Below are 22,096 nucleotides of genomic sequence, written 5' to 3'. Positions count from 1 at the left end.
ATTCCAGCTTGTGTTTCTTCCAGCCCAGCGTTTCTCATGATGTACTCTGCATATAAGTTAAATAAGCAGGGTGACAATATACAGCCTTGACGTACTCCTTTTCCTATTTGGAATCAGTCTGTTGTTCCATGTCCATTTCTAACTGTTGCTTCCTGACCTGCATACAGGTTTCTCAAGAGACAGGTCAGATGGTCTGGTATTCCCATCTCTTTCAGAATTTTCCACAGTTTCTTGTGATCCACACAGTCAAAGGCTTTGGCATAGTCAATATAGCAGAAATAGATGTTTTTCTGGAACTCTCTTGCTTTTTCGATGATCCAGCGGATATTGGCAATTTGATCTCTGGTTCCTCTGCCTTTTCTAAAACCAGCTTGACCATCTGGAAGTTCACGGTTCACATATTGCTGAAGCCTGGCTTGGAGAATTTTGAGCATTACTTTACTGGCATGTGAGATGAGTGCAATTGTGCAGTAGTTTGAGCATTCTTTGGCATTGCCTTTCTTTGGGATTGGAACAAAGACTGACCTCTTCCAGTCCTGTGGCCACTGCTGAGTTTTCCAAATTTGCTGGCATATCAAGTGCAGCACTTTCACAGCATCACCTTTGAGGATTTGAAATAGCTCAACTGGAATTCCATCACCTCCACTAGCTTTGTTCGTAGTGATGCTTTCTAAGGCCCACTTGACTTCACATTCCAGGATGTCTGGCTCTAGGTGAGTGATCACACCATCGTGATTATCTGGGTCGTGAAGATCTTTTTTGTACAGTTCTTCTGTGTATTCTTGCCACCTCTTTTAATATCTTCTGCTTCTGTTAGGTCCATACCATTTCTGTCCTTTATCGAGCCTATCTTTGCATGAAATGTTCCCTTGGTATCTCTAATTTTCTTGAAGAGGTCTCTAGTCTTTCCCAATCTGTTGTTTTCCTCTATTTGTTTGCACTGATCGCTAGTGACTCTGAAAAGGGCCTCGGGCCTCACAGGTCAGTGGAGAGAGCCCATGGGGCCTGTCCTCCTGCTCTTCGGATCCTCATGTGGGTTGGTTGGGTTAGAGGCAATAGCGTTGGAGACACTGCAGCACAGAGAGCAGAGCTCGGGGCCCATATGACCAGCACCTCGGGGCTCATCAGTGGCCATTCCCATCCTTCTCTTGCAGATGATAGACCAGGGCTTGATCCTGCAGGATGGCTCCTACTTCCGAGACCTGTGGAACATCCTGGACTTCGTGGTGGTGGTTGGTGCATTGGTGGCCTTTGCTCTGGCGTAAGTAACTCTTTTTTTCATCCGTTTTCCTTCCCTCCTTCTTTCCTGAAACTGGCTGATCTGAGGGCTTCTCCAGGGCCAGTTCACTCAGTGGTGCCAGCGAATACTGACCTGGGAGTCTGCTTCCCAGTTGCCCCTCGACAGAGCTCCTGAGAGCCTTACAGCTTCAGCTCACTTGCCCTTAATGGGTAGGACTGGTGAACGGAGAGCAGGGCAAGACCCGAGGGAGAAGTCAAAGGGCCTGGTGTTCCTCCCTTTGAGTTGAGATGAGTGAGCCTGGACAGCACTCACCTGTGTGCCCTCATGGATTCAGGGCGGGACCAGGGACAACTGATGTATCCTTTCGTTTCTTAATTCTGTCAATAAAGGATCCACTTGAAAGAAAAATGAGGCAGGTAAAACAGAATTGGTGATCATAGAATCCTGGGCATGGGGAGATTCTCTGCTCTTGAGCAGGGGTTCCCCAGAGCTATTCCAGGGACATATGAACCATGTTAATATGTGAAACTCTTCAAGGAAAGACTTTTCCAACCTTCCTTGGTAGTATACTTAGGAAAACAGTCTTAAACCATTCAGGTTGCTAACTGTGTTCATTACAATAGGGGATTTTCTTTTTTTTTTTTTTACATTGATCCAGGAAATGGCTCTCCTAGCCCTCCAGCGTATAGCTAGGAAGTAGGCATATTGTTAGCACCTTTTCCTTCAGCTGGTGGGTAGAGGGCCCCAGAAGCTGAATGACAGCCTTCTGGGCTCTGTCTGGACCTTGTTCCACTGTCAGAGCAGCTTCACCCTCTCCCAGTGGGACAGTAGAATTCCCTCCAGCCTCTCTGAGTACAAGAGAAAGCCAAGTATTCTAGGCAAGACAAGCCACAGAGTATGATGGGGCACAAGGAAAGCATGTGAGACCTGCTGTCATTGACGGCAGCTGCAAAAGGGAAGGAACAAGGCACCTCCATAGACTTGGCCTTCCTGGTCCAAGTGGTCAAGTTTGGATCATCTGTCCTACCTTCTCCCCAGATGCTGCCAGCTTCCATCCCTATCTATTCTGGCAGAGAAAGAAATGGGAGAAGAGTTAAGAATGTTCCTCAAGTGACTGAAATTGGGGAGCTGTCTGTCTGTAGGAGAGATGAAAGGTCCCCAGGTGTGCTAAGAATTTGAGACCTCCCAGAACCTGGAAGTGGACTGTATCCATTGCTGCCCCAGCCAGGGGGGACCCTCCAAAGGAGAACCAGGCTGAATGTGACTTGTGACCCTGAGCTGGGCTGGCCATCAGGACAACTCCAGTGTCCCTTGTCCTTATGCGCACCAGTGTATTACCCCCATTAGAGTCACATGGATTCACTCATGCCCTTCACAAGGAAGCAAAAGATTGAAGACAGGAGGAAAAGGGGACAACAGAGGATGAGATGGTTTGATGGCATCACCAACTTGATGGCCATGAGTTTGAGCAAGCTCCAAGAGTTGGTGATGGGCAGGGAAGCCTAGCATGCTGCAGTCCCTGGGGTCGCAAAGAGCTGGACAAGATTGTGCGACTGAACTGAACTGTTCCCAAGGAGATTTCATGAAAGTATTTTCCCAAAAATCTGGTCCCTGTGTGGACTGTCAGAGCAAGACAAAAATAAAGGCAACTCTGGCTCTGCTAAGGGGACTTCTAGCTCCTCTTCCTCCTCCTTCATGGAAAAAATTACCAAAGACTGCCTTTGTCCTAAGGAGATCCACTGTTTTTGTTAGAGATAAATCTTACCCCTCAGTTTTTAAAGTCAAGCTCCCATCTCATTTTACCAACACATTTGTGTACATTATTCATCATATTTTTCTCTCTTGTTTTGATCTCAGTAAAAATAAGTTTTTGTTCTGAAGAAAGAGAGGACAAAGAGAGAGAAACATATAGAAAGGAAGCCACCCCACCTTGAGGAAGAACAGAGCTCACTGGGGTCACAGGGCAGAGTGGGAGGAACGGGGTGGAGTCAGGAAGGCCCATCTCCTCCACTTAACAGCTTCATGGCCTAGAGCAACATAGCAAAGTATTAACCCGTTTAACCTCCATTTCTCATCTCTGACAAGGAAACAGAATGATGTGTTTCAAGCACTTAGCCCAGGGCCTGACCCAGAGTGATCAGTAAATGTGAATTCCCTTCCTTATGCTTCCATTCTCCATCACGTCGTGAAGTGCAAATATGCAGCAAAATATGTTGATGCATAAAGGATGCAAATAGTTGAAGATGAACACCAGCTGGTTTCCAAGACTTGGTTGTCATCCACACACACCTGGTCTGTGTTGGTGCCAGTGGGGAGGAGGTGTGTGTTAAAGGAAGGCTCTCTGCATGCCTGCCTCATGTCCGCAGTGCAGCTATCTCTCCTCCGATCCAGAGCAGTGACGATGGGCTGGAGGGGTGTCATCTGTCTTGTTCTTTCTCTCTGCCTCTTTGAAACGTGGCGGTGGTAGCTTTGGTGCTGGCGGCAGGGGGAAGCCTTAACAGCCCCGGAGCCGAAGCCTCTCTGTTGGTCCTCAGACCAGGTACAGTGCAGGGGACCCCAGGATTCCTCTGGTTCTGGAATCCACACGTATGTGATGGATTGAGCGTTTTGATCCATCACTTGCTTTTAGTGATGTCACTTCTCAAATTTTTTTCATTTCTCTCCAAAGTATAAATGGTACTTGCTCATCCTTCTCCATCCACACACTCTCTTTTGTTAGCATCCTTCTAAGCTTGCCATGCATAACTCCTCTCCCCTTTCTCCTGCTTATGGGACACTCCCCATCTCCTCTGGCCTTCATCATGCTTGCTGGGATCCAGGTAATGCTGTCTCTTGCTCGTGTGCTCGCGCTTCCTAATTCTGTTCCCTCCCTTTCCTCATTAAGGGCCCAGAGAATTCAGCTATCTCATCATTTCAGTAGGGCTAGCTGGAAGGGCTAACCCTTCCAGCAGAGTGAGGGCCTAGCCTGGGGTGCGTTGACATCAGAATAAGGCCTGTGTCCCACTGCATGGCGGGGTCAGGGCTCAGGCCAGCAGGAACCACGTGTGAGTCTTTCTATAGGCTTGTCAAGGACCTCCCTCCCTGTGGATAGAGCTTTCATTGTCATTTCCCATATTTTTTCCCCTAGGAATGTCCACCATTCACATAACGTTACCCCTGTCGCCTCTCTCTCTCTCCCCCCTTGAAATTGAACCTCGCCATACTAAGGCTTCTGCAAAGGCTCAATTTGAGCAGAACCGATGATGATTGCCATGGTAACAGCTTCCCATGGCTCCTCAGAAGTCAGAAGTGACTTGGTATCCCTTCCACCACTGGCAGCCAGAGCCTTCTCAGAACCCAGCCCAAGTTCCAGAAACAGCACCCTGAACCAGGGGGAGAGGATGGCCCCTAGCTGAATTCTCAGAGAGAGCTGAGCCCTTCTACGGCAGAGGTCTGCACCTGTTGCCATGTATGTTTTCTGGAAGCATATATGCTGTTTCTGCAGTGGCCGGAGAGGAATCTCTCTTCTCTGTAGCCACGCACATCAAGTGAAGGGATTCTTTATAATGTAAACTCGACAGATTCCATGTGGGGACTTTATTGACTTTTGAGGAGGAGGGGACAGGGGTTTATTTTCTGAGTGTGGGCATAGCCAGGGACAAGAAAATAAATGGAAAGATACCTGTGATAGCACCTGTTCTGTTCTTCCCCGTCCACTTTTACATTATAAAGCATTCATAAGAACACTCAGGTCTCCCTCCTTAAGCCTGATAACCTGTGTAGAGGTGGGCGGGTTTCTGGCAGAGGTTGGCTCCCTCATCCCACTACCCTCACAACACCCCGCTTTCTTGGCCATGTGAAGACAGAGTGTTTGCCAGCTATAAATGTCCTGACTGTGCCTTTTCCTCCCTGTGGTTTCAAGAAAAGTCTGATGAATGACTAGGTCTCTGAAACCATTCTCTTTTTATCTTTTTCTATTTGAAAAAGAGGGTTTTTTATTTTTTTTTTCCTGTTTGATGGTTATTGTCCACCGAAAGACCGGAAACTGCTTTACCTAGTCTTCTCACACCCTGTTGCCATCGCTTCTGCTTCCCATCTTGCTGGGTGGGAAAGCAGAGATGGTTCCAGCCTTGGCATTTCTGGGTATCTGCACATTGGGCCCCTCACTTTGGGGCGCCACTCCCAGAGTCAGCTGCCTTGTAGGGGGGTCTTGTGTCCACTATACGGGTTGAGTTCATAAGCCTTGTGGGATCCTGCCCAGTGATGGTGCTGCTGTCTGGCCCCCAGGCTTCCTGTTGTCCATGTTCAGCGAAGGGCTTCCTGGGCAGGTGGTGGGCATGGCCGCCTCTCAGGAGTGACCACAGTGGGGACCCGAAGGCTGTGATCCTGCACTCCAGCCTGGGCGCCTCCGCTCATCATTCCTATTGCTCTACAGCATGTTGCTTGATCAGCTCAAGTCAACTCACCAAGTGAGCTGTCCTGGGTTGGATTCTAAGTAGTAAGTTTGAGGCTTATGATGGCTTCTCAACACAGTTTAAAAATGACCAGAATTGTGCTCCCATCTCCTCCCGGATACAGGTCTGTACATCAGTCAGAGTCATGCAGGCTCGTGAGCAGCTGAAAGCTTCCCATTACCATTTTCCATCATAGCAGGGCACGAGGTAAGGTCAGGACTTCCTGGCACGCAGAGGCTCTGGATCACAGCCTCACTTGGCCTTTCATTATTCAGTGCTTAGCCAGGAAACTAAAACATGAGTCAGTCTGCCTCTTGATGCCAGAAGGAATGGAATTCCCACATTAGCTTTTATTACATTCTTTTCATTGAAGTATGTCACTTTCTGACACTTGACCCTCTGCCCTAGTCTCTCAGATGGATAAGGTCTTTTGAATGCATTCAGAACCAGCCACAGCCACAGAGCTGGTTCTGAATCCATTCAACGAAATACACAAGCACAGACCATTTTAGACTTGGAAATGGCACCCTGGTTCTGGTTTTGCATTTGAGGTTTTTGTGTTTGTGAAGGTTGGAATGTGCACACGTGAGAAAGGAGTGACTATTTAGAACTGAAATGCTGGTTCGTGCTCACACTTGGCAGAGCTTGGTAACAATAGAACTGACATTTCACCTCACCTGCCTGACCCTTCCTCCTGTCGTTTGCAATCTGCTGTTTCTAAGGCAGTCCTCTCCAACCTCAAGCTTTGCCTTTGGGGCTTCTTTCTTGACAGCCCTCATTCTTTTAACTGTGAAAGGGTTGTCTCCCACAGGAAGCTATGACTACACATTAATCTTGGAGGAGGGAGAAAGGGTGGACAAAGTCCTACTCCATGGGAGGAAGACCTATTTACCACTGAGCCAGACAGTTCATCCAGTTCCACTGCTCTGTGGAAGAGAATGAAGGATTAAAATTAAATTTAGCCATCAGGTAGCCCATTAACTGTGGATTTAGGATGTCAGCTGAGCTGGAATTGGAAATTTCCAGCCGTGAACAGATAGAAGGATGTCGTTGCTTGAGACTCCAGCCTTAGGAGTCACCTCAAGAGTGACTTTATCTGACTTTGTGCCCCAGCAGGGACTCTGAAGATGATTAATGGCCATGGGCTCTTGGGGTTCCCACTGCTCTATTTTATACCCTGGCAGCCTTGCATACTGGGTTGGGGAGGGAAAAAGGAGGGTCATGGTGGTAGAACATGGAGGGAGTGTCTGAAAGGAGGAGATAAGTTCCCAGTCTACCTGCCCTTGTCTTTAAGCGCCAGCAAGCATGTTCTTTAAGGAACACTGGAAAATGCATTGTCTGTTACAAGTGCCATTGGTGCTGCTGGGGAACCCTCTGTAGAATGTGTGCTTAGGGACTTCTATCATATGGAGACAACGAGTGTGAACACCTAAATCTCTCTCTCTATTAGCAAGCACAAATTGGAGAGTTGGTTGTTTGTAAATAGGATCTCAGCTTGCGGCCACAGAACCAAGCAGAATGAAATGGTCCAATCCATGTGGTAACCAACAGTTTGACTAACCAGACTCTGGTCCCAGAGCACCCAGCACAAGAAAGTGAGGCTTCATAGCTGTGGGAATAGCCCACTTCTGCAGGATTAGTGGAAACTCATCACAGTGCCCTCCATATTTAAAAGTAGGTTTTAGAGTAATTTGGATCAGAAGATTTCATGATGAGACTTTGGAGGTATCAGCTCAGATCATGTGACCTGCCAGCCATCTGCCTCATCCATACCCATAGAGGTATAGCCTAGCATTATGAATTGGTCTCCATCTGAGGGAGTGTATAGGCTGGACTTTAGCTGGCTCCAGTGCCTTTGTAGAAAGATCAACAGATGAGGGGTCTTTGGGTATGTTCACATTGTGAAGACTAAGAAGCAAGATAGATCAGGCCACTGTTCCTCAGAATGAATAACAAAATCGCTAGGCAAGCCTTTGGTGGCACTAGTTGTAAAGAACCCACCTGCCAATACAAGAGACATCAGAGACGTGGGTTCAATCCCTGGGTTGGGAAGATCCCCTGGAGGAAGGCATGGCAACTCACTCTAGTGTGTTGCCTGGAAAATCCCATGGATAGAGGAGCCTGGTGGGCTACAGTCCATGGGGTCGCAAGAGTCAGACATGACTTAAACGACCTAATACAAACACAGTTAGATGCTTTGCTATCTCTTGCTACTTCCCAGTGCTTAGACAGAAATACCTTCCATTGAGAGTATGGTGCTGGTGTTTTGCAAAGGAGAAAGTTTGCAAAGGCAGTGATCAGTGTGCACAGGGAGCTCACTGGGGTCCGTATGCCAGAAGAAAAGAGTTATGCACTAACCACTTAGCGTGGAGCTAGTGCTCTGCTCACAGAACAAAGAAAGATAGCAGAGTCCTAAAGGATTTAGAGCCCCTGGGTGATCCCAAGAGATGCGGAGGTATGGGTCAGGAAGGAAAATAATCCCCAAATGGCAGCAGCTGGTCAGTGACAAGGTCAAAATGCTGGATTTAGATGCCTCACATAGAGGACCTAGCCTTGCCATTGAGTACTAGAGAGTTTGTTTCCAGAGGCAGGCGTGGCCAATGTGAAGGGGCAACTTCTTCCTCACTTCCATGGGGCTTTAGAATTTTTAAAGTGCTTTCACACTTTTTATTTCATTTGTCACTCTACAGTCTTGTTTCACAGTTGAAAAATGGGTTGCCTGAGGTTTGACTAGTTTGACTCATTTGAGCAATAATAGCAAAACCAGTTCTTAAACAACTGATAATTTTGATTTCGAGTTTAGGGCTTTCTGCATTACATTAAGCTCCCTTCTACCTCTCAGAAGGTAGTTCTAAGTAGTTCTACTTAGTTCCAAGCCATTAACCTCTGTTAAGTCAAAGTGGTGGCTTGGTATGGATTTCTTCTCGTCCCACGGATCCTCTGTCTCTGCCTGGAAACAGACAAGACTTTACGGACCAGATGGAGAAAGCATTCCTGACCTTGTCCATCTTGCTGTTTCATCTGTATCTTTTTCTTCCCATGACCCCTCACAGGCCCTAGACTGATGAAGGATACTAGGATAGACGGCTCAGTATTTGAGCTTATGAACTGCTGGTTTCTTTTGCTGTTTCCGTCTTTGGTTAAAACCCTCCATTGGTTCCTATGTGAAAAGGCATTGTAACATCATAAATCATAACACCGTAAATAAGAGCCTAGGTTTCAGAGTCACATGTTAAATAAACTTAGCGTTGTTAATTATTAACCCACCTTTGCTCTCTGAACTTCTACTTGCTCATCTATAAGTAGAAATTAAAAATAACTATTTAGTCTTGTGGGAACTAAGGTAAATTATATTGTGTTCAGTATAGTGCCGAATACTTTGTATTATATTAGTTAGGAGTTATTATTGACTACCTAATCATAGTCCAGACACTTTAGGAAAGTTCAGGGCTTCTCACAGCATAACCCCACTGCTCCCCTTACATTCCAGTATCCTGTCCGTTCTCCTAACGCAAGAGATTCCTTAAAACCCCATTGCTGTTCCCTGCTGGGCTCAGGGGAGGGCAGAGGACCATTCTACTGAAAAGAGGGAGGGGCTCTTCAGAACCTGGTGTCCTGGCTCTCGCCCCCACCCCCAAGCACCCTCCTATGAAAGAAGAGTCAGTTCCTAGCAGAAATCAATTTAAGTCCTTTGAGAAAGTATGTTGGAGCGGGTGGTGAAGCTGAAAAGCAAGATTACGGTGAATGATGAGTGATTACACATGGAAAATCTGGAGGGCAGCTTGACAGTTGAGCTGGAAAATTCTCATCTTTTACTGATGAGACAAAAGAGAAACATGGCAGTTATTTTCTGGAGAGCAGCCAGGAACTTAACAAATAAGTAGGAAATATAGTAAATGGGGAAATGACGAGCCCAACTGAGACCCTATTAAAGTGGAGCCAGTACATCCTCACGTATGAAATTATCCTCAGATTAGAGTCAATTTTTAAAACTGAGAAAATTTCACTAATTAGTTAGGCAGTGTAAAAAAAAATTCTGATTATACATCTAGTAGCAAAGACTAGCAAAGTGTTATCAAATGATTATATTTAGATGATCTGTAAAAACTCATGAATTTTTTTCTAAAACAATGTGCCTCAGTTGAAGTACTTGAAGAGGTTGTCCTCTTAGTTTGATAAAACCTTCCCTTGCAATCTTGTTGACTTGGATAATGGCTTAAATGATTCTTCTATGCAAAGATTTGGGAGAGGCAGTTTGGCCTGGCCCATGTGTAAATTTATGATATATTTTAATTAATGGGGGCTACGTTGCTGACACTTTTCCTGACTCTGGGGCTTCATGAGCAAGTATTCCTTTCATTTCAATGAAAATTTTCAAACTGTAGAGGAATGTATCTTAGCAAAACTGAGAACGCCAGCATGTTTTTTCACAGCCACTCAAGAGCATAGCTCTTCAGGGGCTCCTCTGCAGTGAGAGACCTCTGTGAAAGATGTGCAGAGCAGTGACTAATCTTCATGTTACTTTCGGCCTGTGAACGATTACTAGCCCTGGATCTACCATGTGGGAGTCAGAATGGGACAAATAGCCCTCCAGCCAGGACTTGGGCAGTCACTGCTGCTGCTAAGGTGCTTCAGTCGTATCCGACTCTGTGCGACCCCATAGACGGGCAGCCTACCAGGCTCCCCCGCGCCTGGGATTCTCCAGGCAAGAACACTGGAGTGGGTTGCCATTTCCTTCTCCAATGCATGAAAGTGAAAAGTGAAAGCGAAGTCGCTCAGTCGTGTCCAACTCTTCGCGACCCCATGGACTGCAGCCTACCAGGGTCCTCCGTCCATGGGATTTTCCAGGCAAGAGTACTGGAATGGGTTGCCATTGCCTTCTCCTGTTAAGATCAGAGTGCATCATCGAAGAATTCCACTTCCCAAAACAAGGGATCCACACGCACACTAGTCAGAGATCCCCTTTGTTTCATAGCACGATATTTTACTAAGATCTTGGGATAGTATTAATTGTAGACAGCAAATTTTGCCCTTTATATGAATGTGTGAGAGGAACAAAAATTGTTGAACCTTCCTTCATACAATGGGTATCTGTGAGAATGAACTCGTTTAGACTCTACTGGATCTAAAGTTCTTGGGGTTAAAGTCCTGAGCTAAGAGGAAGATGAAAGCCTGGACCACCTGCCCGTCCATTGATCCCACTCTTCTCTCTCTTCAGGGATATGGGAGATTCTCCTTTAGCTTTTCCTCAAGATGCATGCAGCCTAGGAAAGAGATGGTGACCCATGTAGTTGTTTTGATAGAATTTTCAATCAAATGATTCTATTTTTCCCACAGCACTTAGCTTGCAGTTTTACCTTCATTTGCTTGCTTGTTTATTTGAGACCTGTCTCCCCTCCTAGATTAGGTGAGCTCCTCATTTGTTTTGTTCACAACCATGTAGCTAGTACTTAGGATAGTGCCAGACATTTGTTAAGGACTCCATCAGTGCTGTCATATGAGTGGATAGAGGTATATTGGACTGACCTACCACGTGTTCAGTCTCATGCATGAGAAGACACTGTTACAACTCAGGAGAAGACATTACCTCTGCCTTCTGCGAATTTGGAGATTATCACGTGAGAGATTTAAGGTTTATAAGGCCTTTGGGTTTAATTTTCAAACAACCATTCATTTGACATTTATAGTGAAAAGTAATATACTTTCCAATGTGAGGCCATAGGAGAAGGCAATGGCACCCCACTCTAGTACTCTTTCCTAGAAAATCCCATGGACAGAGGAGCCTGGTGGGCTGCAGTCCATGGGGTCACTAAGAGTCGGACACGACTGAGCGACTTCACTTTCAATTTTCCCTTTCATGCATTGGAGAAGGAAATGGCAACCCACTCCAGTGTTCTTGCCTGGAGAATCCCAGGGACGGCAGAGCCTGGTGGGCTGCCATCTATGGGGTCGCACAGAGTTGGACACCTAATGGCACCCCACTCCAGTACTCTTGCCTGGAAAATCCCACGGACGGGGGAGCCTGGTAGGCTGCAGTCCATGGGGTCGCTGAGAGTTGGACGACTGAGCGACTTCACTTTCACTTTTCACTTTCATGCATTGGAGAAGGAAATGGCAACCCACTCCAGTGTTCTTGCCTGGAGAATCCCAGAGACGGCGGAGCCTGGTGGACTGCCGTCTATGGGGTCGCACAGAGTTGGACACGACTGAAGCGACTTAGCAGCAGCAGCAGCAGAAGCAACTTAGCAGCAGCAGCAGCAGCAGCAGCAGCGTGGGGCCATTCCCTGAATAAAATCATCACTAGAAGTGTTTGCTCGTGGCATATGGTGGTGTAACATAGGTTTATGGTACATAAAAAAATTAAAGGAAAAAGTACCCTTCACAGCAGACTGTCAACCAAGAAGCAAAGGCTGAATTCTAGGCTCTTCTCCATAGCAGCAGACCTGTTCACCCATGGCGCAGGGACTCACTCACTGAGATCTTATGCAAGGCACATCTTCCCCAGGCTGCAGTTTTGTTTGCAGTTAAGAGGATTTTAGGGATCACTTCCAGCTCTAGAATTTGGTGAGCCATTTGACAGAGCCTGGAACTGAAACCTGCTGGCGCAGAAGCTAATGGCGCAGAGAGAGAGCTCTGAACATCATGCAGACTTGGGTTCAAGTCCCAGCTCACCCTGCCAGTGCTGAGCACTCAACCTCTCAGCATCTCATCTGTGAAACAGAGACAATAACACCTTTGTGCAAAAGTGATTAGGATGTCCGAATAAAGAGTTGCACTCAAAGTGCTTAACACTGAGTCTGGCCAAGAATAAATATTAAAGTTAGTCCTCATATCTCATATTTTTTTTTTTTTTATAAATTTATTTATTTTAGTTGGGGACTAATTACTTTACAATATTGTAATAGTTTATGTATTCATGCTCTCCATCTTTATTTGTGTCATGGTTAAACCCCACCCCTAGAGCAGGGATGATTTGTCTTCCAGCTGCACAGTAAATAGCTCACAAAGGACAGGTGGTCATTTAATTTATCAAAAGGCATCTCTTTGTGTGACATCAGGACCTTGATAGACAGTGCCTTCCCCTATAATTCAAGGTGGATTTGTGATGTGGCCCTCCTGTGCTTTTGAGAGATGTCAGAGTAGCCCTCTCCTGGGCATTGCATGTCCCTCTCCAAGTGAAATCCTTCATAAACATAAATATACCACGATGCCTTGAAACACCTTTCCCAAGACATAGTTTCTGGCCCAGAGTAGGCATTTTTCCTCTAGTCTGATATCTTATACATTCACTGGAAACAGAGTTTGACTGAAGACTTCTAAGGAAGAGGAAGTGAAAGCCTACATTTAGAAAACTTCAGTTCAGCAAGGCTCCATGGAATAATGTACACTTGGGGAATGCCATCTAGTTAGAGGCAGTGTCACTAATGCCTGCAGAGGGCCTTGGCCTTTCCAGGGTAGAGAGGTGGGTATGGAGCCGTGGTGAGCTGGCCCTTCCTTTCACAAAGCGTGTGGACTCTGCAAGTGCCAAGGCTGTAAGCGGGATCACCCGGGTCTGGATTTCGCCAATTTCCCATCACCCTAAATTCTCCTTTCTCCCTGAAGTTTACTGACTGTCTCCCTTCTCTCCATCCCCTCCCCCTTTTTTTTAAACTGCTTTCTGCTTGGATCCTCCATAGGAATGCTTTGGGGTAAATATTTTTTTCTTCAGTTTTCTTTGAAGTGAAAAAATACAGGGAGTGGGGTGGAGGAGGGAGAATGTGTGATTGGGAGGTAAGGAGCTGACTCACTGAGAAAGCAGTGGTGAGTTTATGTGAGTGGTGTGTTCTCATTGACATCTAAGAAAACCAAAACTAAGCTTTCTTGGGAAAAAATCATTCTTACTGGTTTGGATGTGTATTTGGGCTTATATGTTGCCTTCTTAGATAGGTAGATTGACCAACCTAATAAAGTAAAAGAGTTTATAAACTAGACAAAACCCATGGATGCAAAAGGCCATTGATATCAATGTGATACTTTTGAGTTATCTACATTCAGATCTATAGTTGAGTAAAAGTTATGTATAGGTCATGGATTATAACCATTTAAGAGGGTCTAAAAATATACATTCTAGCCAGTCAGTATTCCATTAAATGTCTTCCTAACTTGCCTTGTATGAAAGAATAGATGCCTTTTGATCTTCCTGTTCGGGAGGGTGGGTATGGCTGGGAAGACAGGGTGGAAAACTGGCAGAAGCCTTGGAGTTTCCATGTGATGTTCTAGATGGATCCCATTTCTTCTGATTGTTGGTGTCATGGTAATCTGGGCCAGTGTGAGGGAAGAACCAGAGCCTGAGCTCACTATTTAGAGTCTCATTTCCTACCATCTGTGTGTTTTACAAATTGCACTTGTTTGACTTGAATGCAAAGATCTCAGGGGATGAGTGGGGTGGAGAGAGAAATGCAGGTTGACTTATTCATTTCCTTCCTAAAAATAGATGTATTTTGTCTACCAGGAGCAAACATTTTTGAGAGGCTGAAGGGGGAGGGTCATTAGCTGTAAGGCAAGGATAAAGGTGGGCAGGGGCTGCAGTTTGGGTCCCCCCCGCCACCAACTGTAGGCTGTCCACAGTTTGTGCTGGATGCAGAGGGCTTGAAATGGGAAGGACTGCAGGAAGAGCCAGCTGCACAGAGATAATGGGGGTGTGAGCCAAGGTCCTGGCTGGAAGCCTGCAGGACATGCTGTCTCTGGAGCAGGCAGCCTAGCACAGCAAGGGCATCCTGTCCCCACCAGCCCTCCTCACCCTGCTCTCCCTGGAACTCTGCAGAGGTGACCAACCTAAAACCAAAAGAAAGGACTAGGTTGAGTCTTCTGATGAGACTTGCTCTCAACTGGGGCTCCCTATTCAATTCAACAAATATTAGGTTAGCCAAAAATGTTTGTTCGGGTGTTTCCATTAAGATATCATGGAAAAACCCAAATGAACTTTCTGGCCAACCCAATGTTATTAGAGAGCCTTCTACTGAAGACTCCCAAGGCTAGGCACGGTGCCCATCCACAGTGAGCTATGGCCCTGTTCCCTAATCGATGGATCATCCATTTCCATTTGGCCAGTGTGTTTCATGAGCAGCGTGTCTCTGGCTGTTGGGAAGGGGAGAAGTGTTGATTAACATATGTGCATGGGTGCCTCTGTGGTGTCCACATGTCTCCCTCTGCATGAGTATACATGGGTGTGTGAGTGTACGTGCATGCAAGAGGGTGCATGCATATGAGTGTGTACACCCTGGGGAGTGATTGGGAAGTTTTCCTGGAGCATGTTTCTTGGGAGTCTCCCTGAAGGAGTCTGCTCTGACCCAGTTTCTAGCCTCTTGCCCACCACTCTCCCCCTTCCCCCTGCTTTGTTAATGCAGTAGTGTGACCATCTCTTTCATTCTCCCCTGTCCTGTGATTCCCCGGGGTTTCTCTGCAGAACCAACAAGGGCCGGGATATCAAGACCATCAAGTCCCTGAGGGTTCTCCGTGTCCTGAGGCCGCTGAAGACCATCAAGCGCCTGCCCAAGCTCAAGGTGACGTTCGCCAGTCTCTTCTCTTCAGCTCCCCTTTGTCCATTTTTCTTCTCTAGCCACCATGGGTCTGCTTTTGGAGAATTATTTCTGGAAATATTCCTGTTGCTCGCGTGAGGACTAGGATTCTTTTTGTCTGCTAAAACTAAGGGTCTTAGTCTCAAAGGAAAATAACGAACGTCCCAAGAACTCTCTAAGGAGGCTTTCACCCCTTGACTCCAAATCTAGGGGGTGTTTTCTACCTACTGTGGCAAGTCATAGGAAGAACCTTGTGTGGCTTTGTCCTGGGGCCTCCAGTGTGGTTAAGGTGGGTCAGACACCAAAATGGAAGCAGCGAGAGCCCTGCGTGTCATGGTCTGTGTACTTGGTCAGACAAAGTAACCTGGGATGGTTTTTTTCCTCATGATTGTAGAGAAAGAAAGGACCTTCTAGCCTTGATGCTTCATATTTTTGAGGCACGAATAGGTCAATAACTTGCCCAAGGACAGAGTCATTTTTGGCACCAGCAGAGAAGAAATGGGGAAATGAGCTTCCACAGCTAAGTTCTCCCTATTGCCAAGACCTATGTCTGCATAGGTCTAAGTCTGCATTACCCTGCCCCCTGACCTGCTGGCCTGGCCTGAGCTCCTTCCCTGAGGCTCTTCCTGCCCTCAGGTTGCTGGCATGTGGAACCTCCCTCTCCCACACACATCTGCTGCTCTTACGGAAGCTGAAGCCTCAGGGGATAGAAGTTCTTCCTCCTCTATTCCTGTGGATGAGAGCCAGTCACCACTGGGCAGGGAACCAGGGACCCTCATGCTCCCCATTCCTCTGTGCCATTGGGTTTACATCACCTCTGATATTCCCCACCAATCCCCTACCACGACCACCCCAGCTGCTTCCCTTTTAGCCCTCTGGCTCTGCGGAGGGGTGGTAAGCCAACCAGGTTGATCAGAGTCTTAGGATCACAGGAAGGTCTCTTCTGAAAGACCCCTAACTGGCTGAGACGTGGCTTCCTCTCAGAGCCCAGCACCCTGGCCACTTGTGTGGATTCCTGAGGAGAGGTGCTCATGCCCCACAGAAAGTGTCCTCACTGCCTGCTCTCCTCCTCCCCTGCCCGGCCTCCCCTCCTAGATGAGGTGCCGTCCATGGTGATGGGCCCAGCACAGGACCTGGCCTGGCTCAGCGCCCAGGAACATTCATTCCTTTCTGCCTCACCCCCAGCAAAATATGGCCAGGAGCCCTGGGGCCCGACAACCACTGTCGTTAACCGCAGCCCAGGTCCACTGGTCTCATCTCCTCTAAGCTATGCCGGGGTCCAGAGAAGAGCTCAGACCGGGGGATGATATTACTCACCAGGCTAGAGAAGGCGCCCCCAACCTTGGCTAATTCCAATTAATTAGGAAGGGCTGGCTCCTCGCTCTGCAGTTCATAACTTGAGGGAAATGTAGGTGGATTTGATAATTCCATGAAGCTCCGTGTCGATCCCATTCCCTGCAGTGCTGAACTAATTAAACCAGCAGTCTTCACCCAGCACTGTGAAGGGGCAGCCGCTCAAACGCAGTGCCACTGTGGGGCTAGACTTGCCAGCGCACCAAACCTACAAACCTAGAAAACAACCCCAAAATGATTTGAAATACGTTGAATTCCCACGTAGCTCTTCATGGTGTAGAGCCTAGAAGGGATTCTCCAGAGGGAGATTCAGTGCCTTGAACTGAAGGGCAAGTTTCTGGTTCTGTCCTTCAGTCCTCCTGTCTCTAAGAGGGCAGCTCTCACCCCTTCCCACATCACCTGTTGAATCTTTATCCCCAGCACAGCTGGCTTTAAGCTAGAGAACCTTTATGTGAAGTGTGGAATGCAGTTGGGGGTAAATGTATGAACTTATTACAAAATATCATTAAAATGAATAAAGATGATAGTTTATTATCACTCCCCGCTCCATTTAGAAAGGCAAAGAGAAAACGAGACATATTCAGTATACAAATCAAATCTAAGAATGTGCCCCAAATAAATGAGGTTTATAGATAAGCTACTTAATGTATTGCAGAAAAGGGATCCTTGAAATCATTTAGCCTATTGAATGCCTAAAATGGGCTAAATGATTTCGAGGATCCCTTTTCTGCAATACATTTCTGTTTCGCACTAAGTGAAGTGCACGTAATGGAATTCCACAGAGGACTCCCTCCGCTGCCTGCTACCATCTGGTCTCTTCTACTTCGGGTTTCCTTTCAGATTCAAAGCATGTGTTCCCCTCCCAAGCGGTAGGTTCCTGTAGTCATGACCAGTTTAGAGGCCAGGTCTGAATCCTATGAGTGTCGCTTCTTAGTAGGGTGGTATCTTCTGGGGCACCTTCTTCGAGCACCAGCTGCTGGTTGTGTGGGTCCCATTCAGCTGTAGGCAGATCCACAGGCCATTCCAGGGACTCACAGACCAGGGCTCTTTTTTTCTGTTCTCAGGCTGTCTTCGACTGTGTGGTCACCTCCTTGAAAAACGTCTTCAACATACTCATTGTCTATAAGCTCTTCATGTTCATCTTTGCTGTCATCGCAGTTCAGCTTTTCAAGGGCAAGTTCTTCTACTGCACGGACAGTTCCAAGGACACAGAGAAGGAGTGCATGTAAGTGCCACCAGCACATACCACTCACTTTCTGCTAAAGTGTGTTTTGATAAGGTCCACTCCTCCCTTTGTAGATAGGTCATTTCTTTCTCTCTCACTTAAATCCATTCCACTTTGGGGGGAAAAAAAAGTCAAAATATGAAGTTGCTACATTTTGATTGAATACCTCTTTTGTGTCAGGCATGAATATTTCACATCAGGTTTAAAATTTTAAATCTTTCACATGACCTTCTTAGATAGGTCTTCTTTGCACATTATAGATGTGGAAGTTGAAGCACAGAAAGTTTAAGTTGCTCAAGATTACCCAGCAACTGGGCTTCCCTTGTGGCTTAGCTGGTAAACAATCCGTCTGCAATGCAGGAGACCTGGGTTTGATCCCCGGGTTGGGAAGATCCCCTGGAGAAGGGAAAGGCTACCCACTTCAGTATTCTGGCCTAGAGAATTCCATGGACTATATATATAGTCCATGGGGTCGCAAAGAGTCAGACATGACTGAGTGACTTTCACTTTCACCCACCAACTAGTGAAAGGATTAAGATTTAATCTTCCAAGTCTGTTGGGCATGAAGCCTCATTTTTGTTCCGTGATAATATGCTGTCATAATAAAATCCCTCCTTCCTTGCATTTGAATGCCAATAATTCAATAATTACTAGGGTATGTTATTGAAGTCCCTAGAATTTCTTTGCTCTTCTGTGAGCTATAGTGACAAGGTTCTGGTTCATTTCTGCTCTGGTTTTAGAGGCAACTATGTAGATCATGAGAAAAACAAGATGGAGGTGAAAGGCCGAGAGTGGAAGCGCCATGAATTCCATTATGACAACATCATCTGGGCTCTGCTGACCCTCTTCACTGTCTCCACAGGGGAAGGATGGCCTCAGTGAGTAATGGGTTTGACTTGGCATGCTGGCCTGTAAGCTGGGCTGGGTCCATGTGTTTGCCTTGAGAAGCTGATTTAAGATGAACAAGGCTAACCCTTGGGTATTGTACCAGGTAAGGTAAGTGGTTATGAGTAGGTGAGACAGGCAGGAGAGAGGAAGAATGAAAATCCTTCAGACAGGAATCAAGCGGGATCTGCTGAAGTCAGGGAAATATCTGGTGCACTTCATGTTTTAGCTGATTATCGAGGAGTCGAGTGGAGCCATATGACTCTTACAGAACAAATGAACTTTGAACAGCTCTCCACACCTTAGGATAGTCCCTGAGGACTGTTCTAGACACATTTATCATCCAGGTTGACCCTGGACATGACAGAGGGTTGAGGGTTAAGGCAGAACCCAGGGACACTTTCTGTGATCAGACCTTATATGGCAAAAGTAACAGAATGCAGTTTTTTAACGCTGCTCATGGCCCTAGTGGTAAAGAACCCACCTGCCAATACAGGAGACGTAAGAGACACTGGTTTGATCCCTAGGTTGGGAAGATCTCCTGGAGAAGGAAATGGCAACCCACTCCAGTATTCTTGCCTGGAAAATCCCATGGACAAAGGAGCCTGGCAGGCTACAGTCCATAGGGTCTCAAAGAGTCAAACATTACTGAAGTGACTTAGCACATAGCTGCAGGCTGATTTTTTTCAGAGACTTGGCAATTACCAAGACACCACTTTTGGTGGCATCATACTCTGTTGGCAGCAAAATGCCAAAGGGGAATTGTGGAGTCTTGCTATTTTATAACAACCTCAACCTCAACTATAAAATAATGTCACTCTGGTGCTTAGGAGTTGGATCCATGATGGCACAGGATCTAGAAATAGCAGTGGCTTAGGGGTCATCAGATCTCCGCCAACTTGGTTGTGGGGCCCCAAATTCATGGAGGATCCATGAAGTTTAAAGAGTCAAATAAGAAAATGCAGGGGACTTCCCTGGTGATCCAGTGGTTAAGACTTTTCCTTCCGATGTAGCGTGAGTGGGTTCAGTCCCTGGTTGGGGAATTAAGAACCCACAAGTGTTGTGGCCAAAAAACCAAAACATAAAACAGAAGCAGTATTGTAACGAATTCAATGAAGACTTTAAAAATGGTCCACATCAAAAAAAAAACAACTCTAAGAGTATGTATATAATAGGGGGCACATCAGCTAATGAAGCCTTGAGTCAGAGCAGCTGCCAAGACCACCTCCACCATGCCTGCCGCCTCTTTCTGTCCCCAGAGTCTTGCAGCACTCAGTCGATGTGACAGAGGAAGACCGAGGCCCAAGCCGCAGCAACCGGATGGAGATGTCCATCTTTTACGTGGTCTACTTTGTGGTCTTCCCTTTCTTCTTTGTCAACATCTTCGTGGCTCTCATCATCATCACCTTCCAGGAGCAAGGGGACAAGATGATGGAAGAGTGCAGCCTGGAAAAGAACGAGGTGAAACAAGGGGTCTGGAGCATGCAGCAGTGGGGGCTCCAGAAAGGACTGTCAGACCAGCAGTGTTAGGAGGAAGACAGAATGTTCTCCACTCTCTTATGAATTAGAGAGAGAACTGGGGGAAAATGTTTTAGTAGGTCATCAAATAAACATCTTTGGAGCATCTGCTGTGTTTAAAGCCCAAGAATAAGGCACAGGAATGGGCTTCCCTGGTGGCTCAGATGGTAAAGAATCTGCCTGCAATGGGGGAGACCCGAGTTCAGTCCCTGGGTTGGGAAGATTCCCTGGAGGAGGGCATGGCAACCCACTCCAGTATTCTTGCCTGGAGAATCCCATGGACAGAGGAGCCTGCAGACTGTAGTCCATGGGGTCGCAAAGAGACATGACTGAGTGACTAACACTTTCACTTTCATGAGGCACAGAGACCTGGAAGGGATCTGTTTAAGATGCAGTCCTTACTTTTATGCAGCACGTAGTCTGGAGGTTGGGGGTGAAAGACGTGTGCCAACATTATAACATTAAGACATCTGCTTCCCTGGCAGTGTCCCTGAATGGTGTGTATTTGCTGTAAGGGTAGGGAACAGACCTTACTTATTACTGCTTTTGTAATAACAAGTGTGAGTCTGGCACATCAAGTTCATTGTTTTTATCCTGGAACTGCACTAGAAATCGTTAAGAGTCTATAAGACAAATGCAAAGAAAGTGCTGTGGGAATGCACAGGGAGATAGATTTTTACTTCTGACTGCAGGTGCCAGGTATGGCTTCCTGCCTAGTCAGCTCAGCCATGTGCTGTGTAAAAGACCACTATTATCAATGATAACCATTAAGTCCTTATTGTATGGGACAGACCCTTCTGGTTCTGTGTATTCATTTAAGGTGACATCCCACCTGTAGCTTTGTCCAGATAATTTCCTTTGCTACTTTCATCTCTGCTTGCCCAGTCCTAAGCATCTAACAGAGAGCCCCCTGGGGTGTGAGGTTTGGGGGATCTGAGCCTGGCTAATCAGTGTGACCCTCTCGCAGAGGGCGTGCATTGACTTCGCCATCAGCGCCAAACCGCTCACCCGCTACATGCCCCAGAACAGGCACACCTTCCAGTACCGCGTCTGGCACTTCGTGGTGTCTCCATCCTTTGAGTACACCATCATGGCCATGATCGCCCTGAACACCATCGTGCTGATGATGAAGGTGAGAGGGTAGAGGCTGGGAGTCGCTGGGGCGAGCTGAGCCTCGGCGACTGCCCCCTCACAGAGCACTTGTGTGTGGGCCCAAGACACTGAGAAAACCCTCCAGGGAGGTAGGGGGGTGGGAGGATGAGAGGATGAATGGGGACTTGGTGTTTAATGGGAACACAGTTTCCGTTTAGGAAAGTGAAAAATTTGGAAGATGGGTAATGGTGAGATTTGTACAATGGTGTAAATGTACTTAGTGCCACTGAACTATACAGTTAAATATGCCTAAAATAGTGTGCTTTGTATTATGTGACTTTTACCACAATAAAAAACATTAAAAAAAATTCAAGATTGGGAACTCTGGCAGTCCAGTGATCACTCCTTACTTCTATGGCAGGGGCACAGGTTCAATCCCTGGTCAGGGAGCTAAGATCCCACAAACTACATGCCATGGCCAAAAAATTAAAATTAAAATTAAAAAAAAATTTTTTTAATTAAAAAAAAAAAACACCCCGGCTTTTCTGTTGCCTCCTTACCTACTTTTCCATCGTGGAATCTCTCTTTGATCTTGTCTCCATCAGCAACCCAGCCTCTAGGTCCTTGGGGTAAAATGCAGTGAAATACATAGCAGCAGTCATGGAACTCTGAAATCAAAGGTTGGTGATGGCAGTCAGATCCAGACAAGGGTGGAAATGTCAGATGTGGGTGACTGTGGAGTTCTAAGAGTCAGAAGAGGTTTGATGTTATTTAATACTAAATGGTAAAGTAA

General features: G+C 46.6%; 1 protein-coding gene across 1 annotated transcript in view; it reads left to right on the top strand.

Moving 5' to 3' along the window:
• CACNA1E (calcium voltage-gated channel subunit alpha1 E) overlaps window positions 1–22,096 on the top strand; it is a 659,107-nt gene that overhangs the window by 592,370 nt on the left and 44,641 nt on the right. Inside the window, exons 31-37 of the mRNA XM_081485817.1 lie at window positions 1,155–1,261; window positions 13,350–13,361; window positions 15,119–15,215; window positions 17,648–17,808; window positions 18,549–18,686; window positions 19,953–20,154; window positions 21,179–21,343. Coding sequence (XP_081341943.1) covers window positions 1,155–1,261; window positions 13,350–13,361; window positions 15,119–15,215; window positions 17,648–17,808; window positions 18,549–18,686; window positions 19,953–20,154; window positions 21,179–21,343 — 882 coding nt within the window. The remainder of the gene's footprint in view (window positions 1–1,154; window positions 1,262–13,349; window positions 13,362–15,118; window positions 15,216–17,647; window positions 17,809–18,548; window positions 18,687–19,952; window positions 20,155–21,178; window positions 21,344–22,096) is intronic.

Source organism: Giraffa tippelskirchi, chromosome 5, assembly GCF_054371585.1.
Source record: "Giraffa tippelskirchi isolate mGirTip1 chromosome 5, T2T-mGirTip1v1.2.pri, whole genome shotgun sequence".
Taxonomy (NCBI): Eukaryota; Metazoa; Chordata; class Mammalia; order Artiodactyla; family Giraffidae; genus Giraffa; species Giraffa tippelskirchi.
Note: the sequence above shows the minus strand (reverse complement) of the source record. Positions and strands in the feature narration are given on the sequence as shown.